At 38.9% G+C, this 21,712-nt stretch overlaps 3 protein-coding genes across 7 annotated transcripts in view; 1 reads left to right on the top strand and 2 right to left on the bottom strand.

The window, feature by feature from the left end:
• The window catches only part of LOC125981315 (connector enhancer of kinase suppressor of ras 3), a 34,042-nt gene extending 25,470 nt beyond the window's left edge, over nucleotides 1-8,572 (bottom strand). For 2 of the 4 annotated variants that reach the window (XM_049741293.2, XM_049741294.2), the window contains exon 1: nucleotides 8,297-8,572. In XM_049741293.2, coding sequence (XP_049597250.1) covers nucleotides 8,297-8,348 — 52 coding nt within the window. In that variant the 5' untranslated portion in view covers nucleotides 8,349-8,572. The remainder of the gene's footprint in view (nucleotides 1-8,296) is intronic. The other 2 variants (XM_049741290.2, XM_049741292.2) reach the window with 1 other exon arrangement.
• A 1,158-nt stretch (nucleotides 8,573-9,730) lies between these two features.
• qpct (glutaminyl-peptide cyclotransferase) lies at nucleotides 9,731-15,333 on the bottom strand. The gene is made up of 7 exons (XM_049739931.2): nucleotides 15,077-15,333; nucleotides 13,050-13,196; nucleotides 12,616-12,885; nucleotides 11,468-11,635; nucleotides 11,258-11,357; nucleotides 10,552-10,668; nucleotides 9,731-10,467 (listed from the first exon to the last, which is right to left on the bottom strand). The coding sequence occupies exons 1-7, from the start codon at nucleotides 15,182-15,184 to the stop codon at nucleotides 10,286-10,288; spliced, it is 1,092 nt and encodes a 363-aa protein (XP_049595888.1). The 5' UTR covers nucleotides 15,185-15,333; the 3' UTR covers nucleotides 9,731-10,285.
• A 271-nt stretch (nucleotides 15,334-15,604) lies between these two features.
• On the top strand, nucleotides 15,605-21,454 carry mocs3 (molybdenum cofactor synthesis 3). 2 transcript variants are annotated; one of them, XM_049739930.2, is made up of 13 exons: nucleotides 15,605-15,836; nucleotides 16,241-16,373; nucleotides 16,452-16,544; nucleotides 17,313-17,433; nucleotides 18,105-18,179; nucleotides 18,258-18,375; nucleotides 18,436-18,544; nucleotides 18,658-18,720; nucleotides 19,409-19,572; nucleotides 19,660-19,707; nucleotides 20,233-20,329; nucleotides 20,424-20,531; nucleotides 20,939-21,454. In XM_049739930.2, the coding sequence occupies exons 1-13, from the start codon at nucleotides 15,726-15,728 to the stop codon at nucleotides 21,094-21,096; spliced, it is 1,398 nt and encodes a 465-aa protein (XP_049595887.1). In that variant the 5' UTR covers nucleotides 15,605-15,725; the 3' UTR covers nucleotides 21,097-21,454. The 2 variants fall into 2 exon arrangements, with proteins under 2 accessions (XP_049595887.1, XP_049595886.1); XM_049739929.2 differs by having other exon boundaries at nucleotides 16,238-16,373.
• Nucleotides 21,455-21,712: the final 258 nt, after the last annotated feature.

Raw genomic sequence — 21,712 nt, 5'->3', positions numbered from 1 at the left:
ACTTTTGGTAATGTGTCGTGAGATTTTTCTACAGGCCTTGGGAAACGCGCACAGACAAAAGAATGAACAGCCTTTCACTTTCTATAGAAAAATGAGGTACTAAGCGGCTTCCAGCAGATCTCTCCAATCTTTCAACCACTCCCTTTGCTCCCACTGGGAGCGGTAGCCACTCTCTAACGCACACAAACAAACATGCACGAATATCCCCAACTGGGGTGGCCAGTGGGAACATGACTGGGTGTACAATAGCAAAGCCACTGTAACGCTGCTGTTTTTATTTGTCAGCCAGCCCCCTGAACCTGCTGGGAACGGTCAGGAATTTGACTCATTGTTCCCCATTGAGCAACGCCATTGTGGGAATTCACAGCATTCGGGCACAATGGACTCTGGTTGGACCAGGCTGCGCTGTAATTAGAAAGAAAAAGCTTGTCTCTGCAACTGCAAAGCTATCTTCGAATGCATGACTTAACAGAACAACAAAGCCTGTATAGACACCGGGCTGGTCCTTACAATGGGAACTGGGAAAAAAAGTCCTACCATGGACATTTCGGCATTTGCCGTCTTTCGTTGTGAGTTTGCTATACGACCAACTGTGTGATTAAAATTGTTTGAAGATGCATTTGAGATGCTGGAACATTTTCTTCAATTCACTGACTAATACAATTGTGATATATTTTCAGTCTCATCTTGGCTCTTTCACTCTTTGCCAACAAGAGTGTTTTACCTCAAAGTGAAAATAAAATAGACATCGCTGGTGACAGATCCACTGTGTGAAAAAGAGCGACTGGGGCTAGTCTAGAACTTGATGGATGATGATTGATGAGACAAGAGGGGGTTAAAGTTCACAGGCTTGCCAGGGTTGTGTGTGGTGTATCAACAAGAGTGAGTGTGCTGAGTTAATGCACAGCTGCTCAAATTTTCTTAAAACAGAATTTGAAGTGAATAAAAGGGCTTTTAATTTGCTGTGTGTCATTTTGATACAAAATTTGTTTTCATTATGAAACATTTAGATACATTTTTTAATTTTTGATATAATTACTTTTGATGTAGTCAGATCAGTGATGACTGACATCTCAATATGTGTCCTGGGATAAATAGAGCAGCACTGCGTATGAGGGTGTTCCATAAATCACCAACAACACAAGGACACTGACCCATTTAGGAATGTTCAACTGTCTCCGATAAGTTAAGGCCATTTTTAGATATCGCCCCTGACATGTTGCTGCTGCAGCAGCATTCATCCATATGCCTGATCCCATGCGGCAAAAATAAATTTCCTCAACGTTCCAAATCAGCTGATGGGTTTGCAAACCATTTATGTTTGCTGTACGGAAGAGCAACTGATAACCAAATAAAGCATCTGAAACACAAACTGTGCAAAACTGATATTGATACCGTTTCTTGTTAACTTTAATAATTATCTGCACAGTTGAGAAGGCTAGAAAATAACAGCAAAAAGCTGAGTGCAATTAAAAGGCGAAAAGAAAATGTGCTACTGTCAAATGAATCTGCTAACTGCACACACCAAATCTAAAGCATTGAGTTAACGGTTTAATCACTTTACACAGTAACATTTAGACCGTAAAAAGATTCAGATTAAAATGAATATAAATGTTCAAGTGTGAAAAGTTGCATTGGCTGTAACCAAAAACACATGAAATTTTTATCCACATTTGGAAGAGGTTTGCTTTAATCCTGAAGATATCTGATGCTATGTATGGCTTCTCCTAATTTGACTTGACTTTGACTAGAGGCTATCATACAAACACTAAATGTTTACAAACATAGCTAATCTTTGCACCCATTGAGTATCATGTTTTATGGCTTCAATGGGACAGATGCTTTAGTTCAGGGGTGTCAAACTTGTTTTTTTCGCGGGCCGCATTGTAGTCATAGCTTCTTTCGGAGGGCCATTATGACTGTCAACCCAAATAAATGTATGAGCAATCAATTAGCAATCAATTTTACTATACAGTAAAAGCTACAAACTGACAAATAACTCATTTTCAAATCAGATGAGTAAAAACTGGTCAAATATATATTAAAAAAAAAGGAGATTAAAAGTGTAGACAATTTGCAATTCTAGTAATGACACGAATTTGATGCACAATTTGTCTTCGCGGGTCACATAAAATGATGTGGCGGGACGTATCTGGCCCACGGGCCTTGAGTTTGACACCTGTGCTTCAGTTCAACTGATTACATATTAACATATTTGTATAATCCAAGTCCTTTCTGGACAGGATCCACCTTAACAATGTAAAAAAAAAAAACAGATGATCAAAATAGCGGGCAGGGGCATCTTTCAATGACCCAATTATCTAGTTAAGGCACAAAAGGAACACGAACTTTTGAATAACGCAAAGTATGAAATACATGAGTGACTACAGGCTAAGGGTTGTGTGTGTGTGTGTGTGTGTGGGTGGGTGGGTCTGTGATCATGCTTTGTCTGATGTGAAGAGCATGGTTGAGTCATCATCTGTGAACGACAAGGGTGAGTGACTTGTTACCTGCAGGCCAGGATGGGCATCCGCAAGTACACGCACGCACACAACACTGTTGCACTGTGGTATTTAACTGCTCATTCTAATTAAAGACAACAAAGACATATGCACACAATTAAATCCCTCTGTATAAAAACACCCCCCCACCTATTTCAGATGATGTGTGTTTGTACTCTTGCCAGCACCTGCTGTCTGTTTCCCCCCTACAGCTATGACACTTAACGAAAGAGCCAATGGGGTTCGTGTTGACTGATAGCAGTTAAAACAGGGCTGTGCATACACAGTGAGAGGATGGGGGGGCAGGTGACTGACTTTGCTAGAGTATATGCACCAAACAAAAGAGAAGGTAAACATCACTGTGATATGAGTCATGAAACCAGGTATTGGATCTTAGAATAACTAGGCTACGCTTCGGGATCAAGTTTGACCTGCATTATAATTATTTATGTACAACTTTGGTTAACTGTCATGTTCAGTGACAGAAAAATTTTGACTTCCCTGTCACGGGATCTTTTATAATAAAATGATGAACAGATTTATTTGCTGTACTAAAGCCCTGCAAGTGAGCAACTTGAAGTTTCATGCTCAAAACATGCATCCATTCATTCAGGCTATAATGGCCATGGTTATGGTTGGCCTTGAGGCTGACTCAAGAGACCTTCGGTCCAATGGAGGAGGAAAAAAAAAAAAATCAAACATGTTCCATATATGTCAGCACACACAATGTACATGAAGCGTGATAATCAGAATAGGAGCCTGCAGAGAGCAATAACTTTTTTCCCCAACATGTGATTAAAATGGATCGGAAATAGTTCCTGTGTAAATCAGTAGAAAAAGTAGAGCATTAAATTGTATGTTATCTGAAGAGGATGATTTTTAAAAAAAACAGTGCAAACAGCAGAATTCATTCAGTCGGAGCGGAAAACTGGGAAAAGCAGACGTGTCTCGACATGCTCTAAACAAGCCGTGTTATGGTGTTCACCCAGTGCCCGACAAAAGCCAACTGTGGCTTCACAAAGCTAGCCACTGCAAATAGATTGACTTGATTATACCATAAAATCATGGTGGGATCTTGGCGAGGACAGTATTTGGTCAGTGGGAGGACCATAAAGCTTATAAAGGCAACTTGTGGCTCCAACATGAAAGCGAACACACCCCGCTTGTTTTGACTGCTCATCCTCGGAGCAGAAAGTGACTGCATTCCGAGCTCATTTCAGCATAACTGCGCTAACGCTGTTTTGATTGCAATAGCGACACAGGCATACCAAAACCCCTATTCAAGGACACGTTTGTTTTACTAGCAGTCTGACATTTTCAATATATTGGGAACCAGTTCAATCACACGACTGGCAGAGTGAGCCAGGCATGCAAACGGGTTGACACACACGCTTGACTTCCTTGCACTAGAGGTCACGTGGCATGTCGCCCGTATTTGCACTTGCATCACATGTGCCACCTGAGGTTGGAGCGTTTATTCGTGGAGCTTAAGCTGAGCCACTTCACAGGCCAATGCTCTTAAAGCAGACCGCAGCCAAATAGCTCGCAGGTCTCACTAAGCAGAGATCATCTACGTGATTTGCAATGCACAGTGTACATTTGAATAAAACGCCAGCAAATCGAAAGACGGTTGGCAGGGACATCAGGGAACGCTATCTGTTGGGTATGAATGCAAATGTAATATACAGCTGATAAAAATGTTTGAATCCCCAGCAGTGGTTATACAGCTCACACCAAAATGTGTTAAATTAGCATGTGAATAGCATCTCTAGCAATTGAGGAATACGTTTACATGCAGTCGATGTGAATTTATAGTCAATTATTTATGTTAGGGTCAAAATTGGGTTTTCTGTGAACTGAATGTGCATGCAAATTCTCATTTACATGACTGGATGGACAGATACTTTTGTATTTAAATATCCCGATTGAAACGGCGACGCAAACTACCGTCAATAAAACACATTATTTAAATGGCCCTCACCAAAGGAATAAAGCTGTAGGTGTGTTGCTGGGAGCCCCGCAGGTATTAATTGGAATTTTAAAAACTCGAATAAGGGCATATTCGAGTTTTTGTGCATGATTACATGACCCGAAATAAAACCCGAATACTGCTAATACTTGGGTTTGAATAAAAATGCGGTCCATGATGTTTTGTTGAGTTTCTTCCCATTATGGTGCAAGTTCTGCAGTTGTAGGCTGGAACACCAGTCCGTGTGAGAAACAAGGCCGTGGGGGTGGCGGGCTTATATGTAACGAAGGCCATTGCTCCCAGTCACATCTCCCCGGGGGGAATCCTCTTACAGCACTTCCCCTGACCTCTAAAGACCATTTTCTATAGTAGAGCAACACAGGTATCTGCCCATCAATGGAACAATAGCTTGATTATCAGGGCTGAATGACTTGGTGACTGGAAATTCATTAATGACAAAAGGTTGACTTGATTTTAGAGGATGTCAAGAGAATAATGTACTGGTCCATCTATTCTTGTATCGATGAGGCAGTTTGCAAAAGTTGTTGAAATTATGAAAAAACAGAAATATTTGGGTTTTATCCATGTTTTTAAAAACCCAAACAAGAGCATATTTTATTTGGGCTTTTGCACACAATTACATAGCTTTTAAAATATTTATTTATTTATTTACTTATTTATGTTAAGCCTCAGTCTGTGACTAGGCTGTGGCTAAAAACTCTATAACTCTTTAAATGTGAAGAAGCGTGACGTGATCATTTTCCAAGGGACTTTTTCAAATCTTCAGAGTGTTCTAATGTACAGCTAACTTAAGAAAGTGTGACCTGCGAACTAATCTTATTATTATTCAAAGCACAAACGACTCAAAGAGTAAAGCATACTTGTCACGTTTGCCACCTCTACGAAAAGCTTAATTGCCTCCTTGGCACTTTGATGTTAGTTGAAAAACAGGAAAGCTTTATCTACACCTTGACGTGGGATGCAAATTGTGTTTACAACCATATTCATTGCCATCAATGATTCGAGTCAAACCAGTTTAGTTAGATGGTGTAAATATAAGGCCATTGGGTTTACTGGATTGAGGTGCGTACTTGATTTATTCAAGCTCAATTCATCTACTATAAAAAATAAATTGTCACTACTGAGTACTCTCTGAGTCACGTGTTCAAGTTTAGTTTCCGCTTGTTAAACTACTGGTTAGAAGCCAGTACACTGGAGTTGTGCAGGTTTGCATGTTTGGAATGCCTTGTGAAAATTTGGCAGGCTTACCTGCAGTAACAATGAACAAACAAAAGGGTAGTGGAAAATAAAATGTTTTGTTAAATAAAAAAAACTCTTCAGCAGCTTTTGCCAACTCTTCAACAGCTGAGGCTTCACCCATGTAGACTCGCTACTATATTTGGAAAATGAAAGGCAGTGAGTAGCACCACATGGAAGATGCCATTTTTTTTCAACCCACCTCATCCTTAAATTTGTTTTGTAACATTTTGTCACAGTATTTATGATGGATTCGTAAAACTTTACCACGTCGAAATGGGTAACACATGACAGATGGCGTGCTGATCACCCGACACCTCAAATTGTGGTGGAGAAAACACGCTTTAGGGCATCACGAGTCCGCAAGACAAAAGACGACAGTGTTGAAATTGAAAGAACCAATTGCGCTTTCACTGGCAATAAACATCTACCAGCTACTGCTTGATCTCCCCCAACAATGCTAGTGATTAACAACTGCTTCAATACACAAAGAACTTCCTTGTCCCCTCAGACAAAAACCACCTGAGGCAAATGACAGCAAATGCATACAGTATTTGTGTGAGTAAAACTCAAAGGCTGTTTAGATGAGACTGTTTTAGCAAAAACTATGCTGGATGGATGAAAATAACAATTGGGCCATTTCCATGCAAATGCTGAAAATAGAAGCATGCAAAAGGCTTCAGTCACATTCTATACATGAAAGGAGGAACACATAACTTCTCTAGTAAAGTGATTATAACGTTGCCAGTCTTTCATTGCGAGACTTTTTATACAATATACAGTGGACCGACATACTGGCTCGTCACTAACAGTGTTTTCTGTCATCATTTAGCAGAGTGAGACATGGGATTGTTGTTCTTTGTTTGTGGTAGTTTCAAAAGACAACCCTAAAAACACTGCTTTTGCCATTGGAATAGCAATATAAAGCAATCTCCACCTCCCAATATCATGCAGCCCTAGAAGATATTGTATGCATGTATTTATATTTTATATATTTAATTCAACTTGCTTGTACATTGTTGAAATAATATGTTGTTTTGTGTTCCCATCAATCCATTCATTCATTATCCGAACCGTCTCGCAGGAGTCGAAGGGGATGGAAAATTTTAAAATGTTTTAATCCAATTCATCGATTAATTGGTGTTATTGATTATTAAAAGAATCATTCTCACTGAGTTTTCAGCCCAAATTATGATAAGGGATTTTGGATGAGAGCTTTGGCACACTTTTGATATGTTCCTAATTTAAGAGTACCTGTAATAATTGCATCATCACTAATATGTATATTTCATAGCCTTATGATTGATTTCAATTAAGATTGTATTGGTCCACAATACTTTCTGATGTCTTGGAACTTCAAAATGCTGAATATAATACACCAATAGAAAGCCGCATGATGTTGAGGAATAATACATTTTGTTGAAAGTACCAAAACAAGAAAATGTTTTTTTCTTTAGATTATTGATTATTATTATCAGATGGCTAGCTGTTCATTTTCTTGCAAAGAAACCTGCACACTTCAGTGCTGCTGTACTCAATTTTCCATCATTTAGGTATGTAGCGATTAAACAAAATAATGCTCGTGTGATTTGTTCACCTTATTTGACCTGATTTGTCATGCCCTGAAAAAATTGTGGTAATTTAAGACCGATAAAGACGACCGCTGAGTCAGATTTGCAGATAGACTGGCAGCAATGGGCCCTGTGTCAACTAATCCCCCCCGATCCATGCGTGTCCTGGCTGGGCTTTTTTCACTGAAACTAACCCCCCTCCACACAATCCTTTTGAGCCACTGATTGGCTTCAAACAGACTACAATCAGCCTTGTGTCACATAGTGAAATTAAGTCAATTTAACACTGTGTGCATAAGGTTGTTTGAAATATAAAATATTCAAATATAAATAATTTATAAATTATAAATATTTTTTTTCATATGACACATCAGTCATTCAGTTCACATCATCAAAAGGGAGCAGTGAATATTTTCCATCCATACCGCACATACCATTTGACATTTCTCACTGCACATAACTTTGCAGTGACTGGAGCCAGGTAGTCATTCGCGGTAGATGGCAAACATGCTACCTGGCACTGAAAGTGTGTGTACAAGTCAAAGGCCTTTAAAAATGCTTTAATACATGTGAATTCTTTAAAGCTGATTTTGCACGTCATATATGTGATTTCAAAGCCGGTTTCGTGTTAAATAAGCAATGCATGCATTTTTTATTTATTTTTTTTAGTCAAGATGACAAATAACAGGGTACCCAGTGTTTTGCCCGCAAGTTGAGCTATATCGGCATGTTTGTTTATAGACGCAACCTAACTTTCTGCAGATGGAACATAAACAGCAACAAAACGCAATGTTTGCTAATATGCGCAGAAGTAAAGCTTTGTTGATTGACAAGTGAAATGCTATGCAGTGACGTCGTTGGGTGCTGTTGTCACAGTTTCTACGAAACTAGCAACCGATAAACGACGGTTTTGACATATAGACGTTAATATTGGGAAACTTTATGACAAATACATATTGTATTTATATAATAAAATCAAAGTGCATTGATGGGCTTACCTTTCATCCAGTCTACAACTTGCTTTGGGGTCCACTTCGTTATCGGTTCCATGGCTTCTTCAGTCGCGTATACCTGACAAAATATTTTGAAGACAGTATCGGGGGAAGAGTTAAGTGTCAACTTGGCTGTCACATCCTAATAAAAACTTTGTTTTCATTCTTTAAGGCTGTGTATCTTCATTTCCAAAACAACTTGCAAAACGCAGCCGAGCAGGATTGACATCCCCCACATTACAACTCTTCATCGGTCCTGTGCGTGTGGGACCGGTGTTGCCTTCAAATACAATTCGGAAAAGCCTAAACAACAAGGTCAATAAAGTGCGATTGTTTACCCTGTCGCTTGTATAAGTCATAAAAACGAACAACTAATAAAAGAGTTTCATGTATGAAATTACTCTTCTTAGCAATTATATTTTCAAGCACGTAACGAGTCAGTTTGTTATACATCCTTGAAATCGGACTGTCACTAAAGTTTCCGAGGTACAACAAACGCATCGCTGTGACGTTTTGGAGTATTCATTCACCGGTTTTATTTGAAAGTTAAAACTGGATGCATGATCAACTAGTATTCTGTTTCACGCTGCGTGCAATTATTCGAGACGTTTCATTTTGCGTAATTCTAATGATATTTAGAAGTGTCATTGCCAACAGCAAGTGTATAATTTCGAATGTTACTATTAAAAAAAATCCTCCATACTACGCTACAGTGCGGTCAGAAAGCGGTTCACTACTTCTCCCTGCTGGTGATCAACTGTACTACAGTATTAAACTGACGGCAGAGGCAGTAATTAACAAAGTACAAATACTGTTTTACTATACTTAATTATACTTTTTCTTGCATTGATGCGTTACATGAATGTTTATTTTCTGATAACGTTTACTTCCTGCATTTGAAGTCATCTACATCTAACTTAATTTCTACTCCTTACTTTGTCAAAAATATGGAGGTCGATTTGGGTCAAACGTTATGTACTTGAAAATGTAAAACTTGAAACTGAAAATAAATATGTTGAGCTTGAAACTTAAAAAATAAAATATTCAGCCCTATTACACTAAGTCAACCCGTGAAAATAAGTACTCCCCTCCCATTTCCTTGAAGCATGTTGTTTTAATAACCTGTTAGAATGCATAAAAATAATAATGTGCAGTATAATAAGTATAGTGAATCAGTCATGCTCAGTTTTTCCAGGAGTGTGCTGAAGAGATTTGAACAGAGCGGAATTCAGGAGAGGGCCACCCTGACAGGATTAAGGGACTTGAGATTGTGGAGGTGAGTGGGTCTCTGTGAAGGAAAGGAACAAGCTCAGCACCAGATGAAAAAACAGATGTACTGTAGGTAGTGTTTCCTGATGACTGTGTAAAATTTGAATTGAAACTACAAAAACGTCCCTCATGCTAAAAGTCACTTGAAAAGACATTTTTTCATGAACTTCCTTGTATTGTAATGCAACATTTATTTCTGACTCATGATCCAGAAAGTACATGCATGACATTATCCGCTATATTAACACTGGCCAAATTATCACAAAGATAAATAATGGCAGGCAAATGAGGTACACCAGCACAGGATGTGATTCATTTTGCTATCTAGGAAGACAGGATATGAAGTGCTCTTTACCTTGTTACAATACAAATACTGTAAATTTACATCCTCCCCATGAATGATTAATTCTATAAACATTGAACAGACTAACCGTAGAAGACAGAATGTCACATAATCTGTAGTTATAATACACGACCTGGCGTACATGTCAAAAGACTAAAGCTGCAGAATCAAATTCAAGTGTGTGTGTGTGTCTAAAAAGTACTTTATTAATTTAAATTTAAATTGAGCCTTAAATGCATGATATATACCTTTTACATACAATATGTGAGTTAACATCTACATTTGTGAACAAAATGCACCTGTTCCTGTAATCAGGGGTTAAATGTCAACATTGTGTCTCAAGTAATAGGTAAATACATTAGCAATATACACATAAGGTAAAATTACATGTTTGTCATTGTGTTTATAGTACTGGCAGGTCGGGCGTTAAGGTACTCGAGGACAAAGATCTGTAAAATCTTGTTGAGGTTTTCAATGGTGGAGCGGTCCAGGTTCTGCTCATTGTCATCAAATGTGTGCCACACGGCGGGAAAAGGGGAGGGAATGAGATGGAGGATGCGTACACCTGCCAAAGAAGCAAAGCATGAGGGTTACTCATGAACCGTATGACAAAACATATTTGAGTAGCCTACTGTCTGGGGGTGCGTACCTCTGTTGAGGAATGGTATATGATCATCTTCAATACGGCCAATAGGATGATCTGGCCAGAAATATTCCACTTCATCTGGATGATTTTGGAGTTGATTCATTGAGTGTAGACGTTTTTCTGCCCACAAAGAGTACAAAGTGTACACTGTTAGAAAGATGTACAGTGATCCCTCGCTACTTCACGTTTCGTTTATCGCGGCTTCACTATATCGCGGATTTTTTTTTCCAAATTAAAAAAAACATTTAAAAGTCAAAATAAAACTTCTAAATTGAGGAAACGTGTCTCACCTTTAGGACAATGTAGTATTGCTCCAAAAGTTCGTTTACATTCCTTTAGAAGTCCGTTTTTGCGTGTTAGGACGATCGCGAATTAGCATCTTTCTGCTAACTCGTTAGCCTGGCCAGTACTTCTTGTTGGTGACCGTACTTTGTGGATTTCACTTATCACGGGTGGTTTTTGGAATCAATTATCCGCGCTAAAGCCCTCATTAGGGTCACCAGTGAGCTGAAGATGATTCCCAGGTAACTTTGGACAAGAGGCAGGGCAACGAGTTAACATAATGTGCTAAATGTGGTCGTTTGTTATTCAGAAGTAGTTCCCAGGATGTGCTAAATGTGACGACAGCAAGTTTCTCCACAGGTCTATGACAGGCTGAACCAGTGTGGTGGCTTATTACTTTAACTAATGTGATATTATTATTCATCACCTATGTTCTGCAACCGGGACAGCCAGTACGTTGTGGTTTGGAACTGGTTACCAAAGCGTGGACTTGGGGCCCCAATCAGGTCCAACAACAGAAAAAGATCCTGGAGAAATAGTAACACTAGAACTTAATTTCTCCAAGAGTGCACACCGTTTGTGCACACGTGTGTGTGTATGTTTGTGTGTAAGTGTGTGTGAGGGTCAGGAGACATACTATCCCATCCAGTTGATTGGTGTCTGTTTCTCCTGGAGGATGCGGGGTGTTTTGCATCTTTTGTGCTAAGTGACGAGAGCCATACAAAGAGTCTAGAGCGGTCCAGTGGACGAGAGCTTCCTCTCCATCGAAGAAAATCAATTGCAAGGTCAGGTTGGGGAAAGAAGTCTACAAGGGAAACAAGTGTCAGCAGTTGTTTACAACACCATTTTAGATTCTAAACGGTTTGCTTCCCTCTAGTGGACATATTGTGCTAAAGAAAATAAGCAATGTAAGTACCAAAAGCCCATTGCATCAATAGTGGAAGGCTATGATTTTATCACCACTTTGAATTCCAAATAATTGGTATCTACTAAGGAGGTCAGATTTTTTTTTTTTTGTATTGATTTTATTGGAATATTTGTTGAATGTACTTGGTAATGATTATCATTGGGGACATACTGTAGCACAAGTTTTCTTTTTAATCAGAGCAATTAGGTGCTAATCTAAAGTGGGTTTGTTTTGTCTTGATGTAAGCTTCACATACCGCCCCCCCTCAAATCTATTTAAAGGTGATTATTTTGAAGGATTCTGCCTAATGTCAGCCATATGCACTCTAGAAGCAAACTTATTTGCAGTCAACTGAATTTCACTTCTCCCCTTGGATCTTTTTGATAGACGCTTGAACACGATAAACACAGACTTTGGCTGATCTCTGGCGGTCACTGGGCTTGTCCCTGTCCATCCAGTGGAAAGATGTATTGGTGAAGCAAAGGGCAAAGGAGCAGGCGGCATGAATGTTAAGTGTGTTCTTCATGTGATTGACCAGGGATGGATAGGGAAATTTAAATGCTGGACGGGGCCACATTTTAAATATGGACAAAATACATGTACTGGACATTTAGAGCGTCCACTCTACATTTTAAAGTGTCATGTCTGTGGAGTTTTTTTGTCCATTTCTTCAAGCAGCAAAGTCCTGTCTTACAATTTCTGTACTAGTCCTTTCCGAAGGTATCTGAGAGGTCAAATTCTTCCACCCTAGAATCAACCAACCATGCAATTATGGATATTGCTTTGTGCACTGGGGCACAGTTGAGATGGAACAAAAAAGAGAATTCATCCCACAAATGTATCCTTTTTTTATGTTGCTTCTAAGCCACAAACATTACCTTTTGAGTTTTTAGCTCTTCATTGAGGGCTCGTGCCAGCTCAAGCATCATGGCGCATGGCACAGCAGAATCGGTGGCTCCCAGAAACACCTGTTGGTGGTAATACTTGGAGTCATAGTGACAGGCTAGAACCAGGCGGCGCTTAGCTGATGGGTTGAGGGTGGCAATGATGTTGGTGAAGGGTAATGGGCCGTAAGGTGTCTGTGACGTGAACGTATCCTCCGTTACTTCCCAACTTGCTCCAAGGGAACCCAGGGTTGCTTTAATATGCTGAAATAAAGAAACAAACAAGAAGCATTATTATTGCTTTGTTACTAATTGAACATGTTTTGTCCCTATTAGAGAGAATTAATTGTAATACAGATAAAGATAAAATCAAAATCCCTGCTGGCGTATCAGTTTTTTGCTACCATAGCTGTGGTGATCAAACTTACCTGCTGCACCGCTTGGCTGCCTGGGGAGCCTGGATACCTGGTAACAAGCAATGGCCTTAGGTCCCTTTGCCACATTTGGGTCAGGTCTGTGTGTGTCAGGGCCGTCTGGATCTCGCTGGGTGTAAGCGTGACAGCTTGGTGCTGTAACTGGACAAGAGCAAAGGGATTTTTTGCTTGTTAGCTCCTTGATTTATTCATATATTGTTCGGGGGAAATGTGGGGAAAAAAGTGTCCACTGCACTGCTGCCTCTGGTTTCAAAATGGAGTTACAGATAAATGGCTATAAAAACAGCATGGGTACTCAATAGATGGATACACCTTAATTTAGCTGCTGTCTGTTCCTGAGGTCTGAAGACACATTTATATTAGCACACCTCAGTGCATCATTGATCAGCCCATTCATTGTGTTGGCTATTCATTGACAAATGTTTTCCTTAAAGGGGAAGTCAACCCTAACATGTTCTTAATAATAACAACAATAATAATAATAATAATAATAATAATAATAATAATAATAATAATAATAATAATAATAATAATAATAATATGTATTAAAGTCCAACTAGTCAAAATAGTGTTCACAGTAATGTTATGAATTAAATGGGCAAATTCACATGTTAAATGATCCATCTCAGGAGGCGGCCATTTTGCCACTTGTTGTCGACTGAAAATGACATTACACTTGCAAGGTCTCAGGTCACAACATATCACAGCTTAGAATGAATAAATATGGTAGTAAAATAAGGTAACCAAAATAGTAGAACATTCTCAAAGTAAATCAGTTATCTACAATACCACTGCTATGATCGTAATAGAATATGTAGTTGCGCTTCCTAGCTGTGTTAAAATAACATGGAAATTCCCTCGCCTTGTGCAAGTGTACTACCTCGTGAGTGTCTGACTGACTGAGAAAGAGAGCTCATCAGTATCTGTGCAAGTTTGCTCAGTGGGAGCTAAAATACAATCATATTGATCCCTCTGGTTCTAGTTGTTCACTCAGAATTGGTCTCAAAGTTCAAGCTGCAGAGAAGCCTGGTTGTCTTGGAAACAGACATTAAAACCCAGCAAGCCAAAGACGATCCATCTCGATTGATTCGCTTGCTCCACTCTTTCCCTCGGTCATATTCAGAATGCACTCGAAATTAGATTATTTTCTCACTAATAGCTGTAACAGAAAAATCCTGATACGGAGTTACAAGTAAATGGCACATGTTCTTCCCATTTTTAGGCCATTTAAAAAAAAAAAGTATATTACATTACTTTTATGTTTGGGAAAGAACCTGAACACACACCCATATGAAAAGATACAGTCATAATGTTAATTTGTTCCTTGTCGCTTGGCCACCAAAGGTATGTTCTTTCGTACATCCGTCCAAAAACCGGTTTAGGTTCTATAACTGCAATGCAGAATACAGTGCATACAGTATTATTATGTGGTTGGTTCCATGGCCCTGAACCCCGAGAGGGTTAAGGTGGGGTCCACTTGAGATCTATAAATACCAAGCCCTGCAATTGGAAGATCAAAGATGATGACAGAGCTGCCATAGCAACTACATGAAGGCTAAAACCACAAGAATATGAGAAGCAGGAATGTTGTAGCGTAAGCTAGGCCATGTTTTGATTAAATGTTAAAGACTCCAACGTCAATTTGTTTGGCACTCCCTTTTCCCACACTCGTACATGTACCTAAGGTTATATTCTTAATGCCTGCTCATGCTTAAGTTACAAAGGCTTTAATAACGATTAATAAGCAAATTCTTTTTTCCCCCCAAATTAAATCAATAAATAAAATAAGGCATCATTTACAAAGCACTTAGAAGACTCGTTCGAGCCCGTCTTTATTATTCTAATTATTACTATAAAATATCTCAAATACAATCACTAAAATCATCTTAATATTTGAGAGTGGTGTTGTAAGATCCTAAAAGAATTGTTACGACCACAATGTTGAAATTTAACACGAATACACCGATCAATAATACCGTTTCACTTGAGTGTAGTTGGAGCAACAGATTTAATTGGCTTACCTTTTCTTGTGTCCAGGGAATTCCATTAGAGCAGTGGTTGAGTGTTGACCAGATGGCAACAGTGGCAAAAAAGCGCATGATAGAAGGACAGTGGTCCCACACAGCCATCGTTTCTGCGTCTCTCTCTCTCTCTCTTTTTCTCTCTCTACCACTTCAGATCATGTGAAAGGCAGCGGGGAGCGCGTGTGTGCGCGAGCGTATGTGTGCGTGTACGAGTGTGCGCACACGGATTAGTGATCGTTTTCCCCCATCCTAAATTGACAAAATATATAAAATAACCCCTTCGTTCCTCGAGTACTTCAACTCCTGTACCCCCAATTGGTGTTTTCCATAAAGTCACCATTGTATGTATTTTCTTATTTATTATTTATTATTAATTCTTATAAAAAAAAACCACATTGTTTTTTATTTAGTTCTTGTGAATCCAAAGACATAATTTATAAACAACGGCAAAGGAGAAAAAATAAAAATAAACTGTACAGCCCAGAAAGAGGGACGAACCAGCCAAACTGCGTACCACGTGGTATCATAACCACGTGATAAAAGCGGAAGTGTGGTTCTTGAGCTCATGTGTATTGTTTCAATGCGTGAACTGCTTCCTCACATTTTGCACTGCTGACTTGTAGTTAAAACATTTGACATATATATAATGGAAGTAATATCAGGGACGACTGAGGAAGCGAACTACTTGAAGGCACAGCTAAGAGAGAAAGAGAAAGAGATCGCTGTCCTGAAGAATAAACTGGCTGCATTCGAAAAGGTAGTGTAGTGTCTTAGTGACTGTCAGCTAGAAAGTATCGTTTATTTGCAATGCCATTGTCAGCAAATCGTTACAAACAATGCTAAATCATTTTCTACTATTTACATTATCTTATATGTGTCCGTCTGTCATGTATCGGTACATCTCGTTTAATCAGACTATCTTGGAAAATATCAATTAATTTAGTCGCTCAAAAACTAACTCATGGATTCTGCACAATGTTTTTTAACTTCAAGCTAACAAAAACCCAAAGTGCAAAATTTCACTTTGGACTTCTGGGTCCTCTCAGCATGAGCATTGTTACAACAGAAATAATCAGCCAAACACATAATTGCCCTAATTGGTTAGTCAGATCATCTACAGTTAGCTCTTATCATTGTACTATTTTCTTTTTTTTCTAGAAGAACAACTCTTTAGTCCCACAGCTACTTGACAGAGTGACTCCACTTACCCCACTAAAAGCCAAAGCAGCTCTCTCCAATGAAGACATCTTGAGGTACAGCAGACAGCTCCTCCTACCTGAGTTGGGTGTGCAAGGTAACAATTCATCTATAAATGCAAGAGAATGACTATGTCAGGACAAAACACACCGATGTGGTCTTTATTTGTGCACAGGACAGCTGAACCTACTCAAGACATCTGTACTGATTGTGGGTTGTGGAGGTCTGGGTTGCCCTCTAGCTCAATATCTAGCGGCAGCAGGCATAGGTAGGTAATCGCAGGGCTGTTCAATTAATCAAAATTTTAGTTATGATTATTACACCTTGATTACAAAATTGGTTTAAAAAAACGATTATTATAAAAGAAAATAACTGATTTTATAAATTCTGTTTGGTCCAAGAACATTTTTTAAATATATTTCCAAGAATCTAATTTGACTCAATATTTTATACGTTCAAACATTTTCTTGTTTTGTGATAAAAAATTATTCAATTAGTAGCAAAATAATCACGATTGCTAATTTTTTCCATAATCAAGCATCCCTAGGTAATTGACCGGCACACTAACATTTTGCTAAGGCAAACAGTTTGTCCCTTTAAGCACTCAATATTGATAACATAAAATGAATAAAATATCTATTAGTCAAGTTTATTTAAACACAATTTGAAAAAAAACAACACATTCCTAATTGTCTGTTATGTTGGTCTTTTAATGCATCTTGTTGAGTTTTATGTTTCTTTTGGAATTAAAACAACAAAAGGCCAAAGAATGTTAATCCCTTGAGGTTGAGCTAACATGAGTTACGTTGAAGTCTTGCACAATATGCTGACATCTTGTGTAAAATCGTGCATAACGACCCCGGTGTTTTGGATGAATCAAGAGGTGCGTTTTACAGTAAATGACACCCCGAGGATTTGACTTCAGAGGGTCCACTGCAATTGATGCAATCTTGCTCAGCAGATGTCACTATTTTACATGGTTCTCTATTCCTGTTAGGGTTTGGCATTCATTTACTCCGTCTGTGTTTCTCTACAGGGCGGCTGGGTCTGCTGGACTATGATGAGGTGGAGCTCAGTAATCTGCATAGACAAGTACTACATGGCGAGGAGAACCGGGGTCACACTAAAGCTCTGTCAGCAGCCAACGCAGTCAGAAGGTGATGTTTGTGTCCTACACAATCACAGTTTTGTCAAACACGTGTATTTAGTCAACATTAGATAATAAGAGAAAATTGTATCATTAAAACTGTTGTTTGTGACCCCAATGGTCTCTGTGTAATGAATGCAGGCGCTTTCCAGTCTGGCCTCAAGTTATATTTGGGTGTGTATGTGTGTACTCCAGTCTGCAAATGTTGTGTAAACATGTTATTTCTGAGGCAGCTTCTTTTGGTGCTTCTTGCCCCCCACTGTGGTTAGTACACATTTGGCTTGTCGTTCACCACACTTGGGTACCATTTTACCACTAGGAAACCACAAGCACAGCAACTTCCATCTACAGTTGAACCTCTAAGGTTGAACATAATTTAGTCCAAGATGGTCCAACCTCAGTTTTATTTGGATTTTAATTTTTCTACCAAAAGGAAGCAATGGGAGCTGAATTAATCCATTTACAGATCCAAATGTTACCATATTGAGCATATATTAACTGTACAGCAGACCTGTATAAAATTCAGAATTGGCATAAAAGAACACAAAATTAGTATGCTGAAAGTATTGCTCATGGACACCTGCGATTTTATTTCATATTTGACTTTAGAAGTTCCACTGTACTTTGTAGATGAATTAATTGTTATTTTGTTAATTTGTACTTTTGAATGTAACCTCACAGGTTGAACTCAACAGTGGAGTGTATTCCTTACCACTTGCAGCTTTCACCTGAGAACGCCTTGCAACTCATTCAACAGTATCCCGTTCCGTCAGGTTTTTGGTGACTTTATGAAATTAAGAAAAAAAAGACATGCCTTGACTTGACTGACTTCATATATGACATCGTGGCCGATTGTTCGGACAACGTCCCCACTCGTTATCTTGTCAACGACGCTTGTGTGTTGAGCGGCAAGCCTCTCGTATCGGCGAGCGCCCTCAGAATGGAGGGACAGGTAAGATATTTTCATCTTGCAAATCACCATCCTGCACGGCCTGAATGTTTTGTCTTGTAGTTGACTGTATACAACTATGGCGGAGGCCCTTGCTACAGATGCCTCTACCCAGTGCCCCCACCCCCAGAGACAGTGACAAATTGTTCCGATGGAGGGGTGTTAGGAGTGGGTAAGTCCAGCCTCTTTCCAAGAAGCCATTAACTTTATACAGACACTTCTTTCTCCATCATCTCCAGCCTGTTAAATAGTGGTTGTTAGTCAAATGTTCCACTTATCTTTAAGTTCCAGGCATAATGGGCTGCTTTCAAGCATTGGAGGTCCTCAAGATAGCCTCTGGACATGGCTGTATCTCAACTCTGGCATGACATACTGTACATTTCAGCATTCCTCGATGTAATACAGAAGTGAATTGTCACAAAGTTGGGACTTGTTACAAATCCAGGATGAGGTTTATTTGGGATTTTCTTTTCTGTTACGAATTAATATGTACAGCAGGGATGTCAAAGTCATTTTTTTCGCAGGCCGCATTGTAGTCATAGTTTCTTTCAGAGGGCCATTATGACTGTCAACCCAAATAAATGTATGAGCACCTCATATTATATACAGTAAAAGCTACAAAACAAACTGACAAATAACTCATTTTTAAATCAGACTAGTAAAAAATGGTCAAATTTTAAAAAAAATATATTTTTAAAAGTGAAGACAATTTGCAATTCTATTATTGACACACCAATTTGATGCATAATTTGTCTTTGCGGGCCACATAAAATGATGTGGTGGACCGTATCTGGCCCCCGGGCCTTGAGTTTGACACCTATGATGTACAGTAACTGCCTCACATTACCGTTTTTATTTGTGTATTGATTAATATTGCGTATATGGAATTTGAGTTAAGCAGCGAAAACCACCCAGTCTAACCATATCACGGGTGGCCATTTTGCCACTTGCTGTCGACTAAAAATGACATTAGTTGCTCAGGTTACGGCTCAGCTTGCAAACGTGGTTTCATGTTTAACTTAACCGCACGTGTTAGCTTCCTGTGGCCAGCAGCTGGTGATCTTTGATGCTCACAGTACCAGGTTCAGGTCCATCAGGTTGCGGCCGAAGCAGTCGGGGTGTGTAGTGTGTGGAGAAAAGCCCAGCGTAACCAAGCTCGTCGACTATGAAGCCTTCTGTGGTTCTGCCGCAACAGATAAGGTTGACCTTGATATCCTGACATGTTCTTTTATAAGAAGTATTTAAATCTACTTGTTAATATAAAGTATTTTTTTGTTTTGTTTTCAGTGTCGCAGACTCAACCTCTTGTCCAGAGATCAGAGGATCACAGTGCAGGTGGGGAACCTTTTGGCCAGTACATCCCTCCCCTGTATTAAGTGTTGTTTATTCAACCATTACTCGTAATGTTCTCCTCGAATTCATGAAAATGGATGAACTGATTGTATCTCAGCACTCACGGGAAACAAGCTAAATGTGCTTGTAAATTTTCCACAGAAAAGAATAACACTGTGTTTGGCATCAATAATGTTGCATGTGGATCGCACATGCATATGCACCTTCTGAACTTTCAAGCAGTCATTAAGCGCAGAGATGGAAATCACAGTTAAATTGAATTTGCGTCAGGGGTTCTATTTAGGAGCCATTTTGAGTCCAGCGGTTTTAGGAAAACCTGTTAAAGTAATTGTAAAATGTTACAAATCAAACCCAAGCATTACTTCCCTCAAATTAACTGCAAGTTGGTATATTTCCGAATTTAACTGTAAGATATAAATATGTTTTCCTAAGATAAAACCACTCCCTTCTTAATGAGTTGGTCAATGTTATTTTTGCATTTTTGTGAATGTTTCATTGTATTTCCAGGATTACAAATCCATTGTGGACAAAGCAGAGCCCCATCTCCTGTTAGATGTGCGCCCTCTTGTGGAGGTGGACATATGCCATTTACCAAGCTCTCTCAGTATCCTTTATTAGACTGGAAACAAAACATAAATCAGTCTGATGAGACATAATAAAGCCCCTCTTTGTGGTTATTCTCCTGACATTGTTGCAAGATATACCACTCTCAAGTTTAGAAGAGAGGACGAGCGAACATATGCAGTTACTTCAGGAACGTATCGACCAATTGAAACAGCAGATGGTCGGTGTCTGCCGGCCTTCAGGTAAAATGACCAAACGCCGGCTTTATCTAATGGTAGTCTGAAATGCTATGGGTGTACTGCACAGTGCACACTCATTTCTCACATATTTATCTATACATTTTTTTACTTTACATTGCAATCATTATCTGAGTTTGCATGAATGGAATTTCTGTGGTTTACAATTGCAACTATATCATGGGATAGTTGCCTTCTTACACTATGTCCATAAAATGTTGTTTTTAATCTGATCTACACCATAGCACACAAATTATAGTTATAGCCCAAAACATAGAATATATGGACTGTACTGTAAAAATAGAATCCCTTGAATATGATCTGTATGCAAACTTTGTTTTCCCCTATAGTTATCATACAGATCCACAGGAAAGTACTTCTGTCGCCAAAAGTATCTCTGTGGTTTCTTCCAGTTTATGTGATTTGTAAGCTGGGCAACGACTCCCAGAAGGCTGCGCAGATTCTTGAGAAGATGAGTGGATCTGAAGTAGACAATATCACAGTGAAAGATATCTGTGGGGGGCTGATGGCGTGGGCGAAGAGGATAGACCCCAAATTCCCACAGTATTAAAGGGTATGTATCATGTAAAATGAACTTTTAGCTTTTAGCAATGCAAACGCAAAAACACCCCCAAAGTGGTGTTTCCCCTCCATTCACCCATCTCGGAACTTTGCTCACTCTACTTGTAAATGTCACATGATCCTTGATTGTTGATGTGATGTCATATTTAGTTGACAGTAACTGACATGTGTTTTAAAGCTGATAATTGTACATGAAAAATAATTATCGAAATAATTATAGAAAAAATATGAAGATTTTACTGCTGATAATGGCTAAATAACTATCCTGAACTAAAATAGTATGATAGAGACACTTCAATTTCATTTACCTCTGTATGTTTTGTACAAAATAAACTGTCATCTTTTGATTGTGTTGTTTGTGATGCTTTAAATGTTTTTAAATTGTTTTTATTAGTACCGGCCGGATCCAAGTAATATACATTTTATTTTATGATTCTTTTTTTTACGATGTCAGCAAAATTTAATTACATCCAGTTTTTTTAACAACTTTCAGTGATAAAAAAAAAAATATCGGATCTTTGTAGGATCAATACTGATCCTCGAGACTGCAGTTTTGGTATCGGATATCAAAAAGTGGTATTGAGGTAGATCCACTATAACAGTAA

This window comes from Syngnathus scovelli, chromosome 14 (assembly GCF_024217435.2).
Source record: "Syngnathus scovelli strain Florida chromosome 14, RoL_Ssco_1.2, whole genome shotgun sequence".
In the NCBI taxonomy this organism is placed as follows: Eukaryota; Metazoa; Chordata; class Actinopteri; order Syngnathiformes; family Syngnathidae; genus Syngnathus; species Syngnathus scovelli.
The sequence above is the reverse complement of the archived record's forward strand: the minus strand, read 5'-3'. Positions and strand labels throughout refer to the sequence as shown.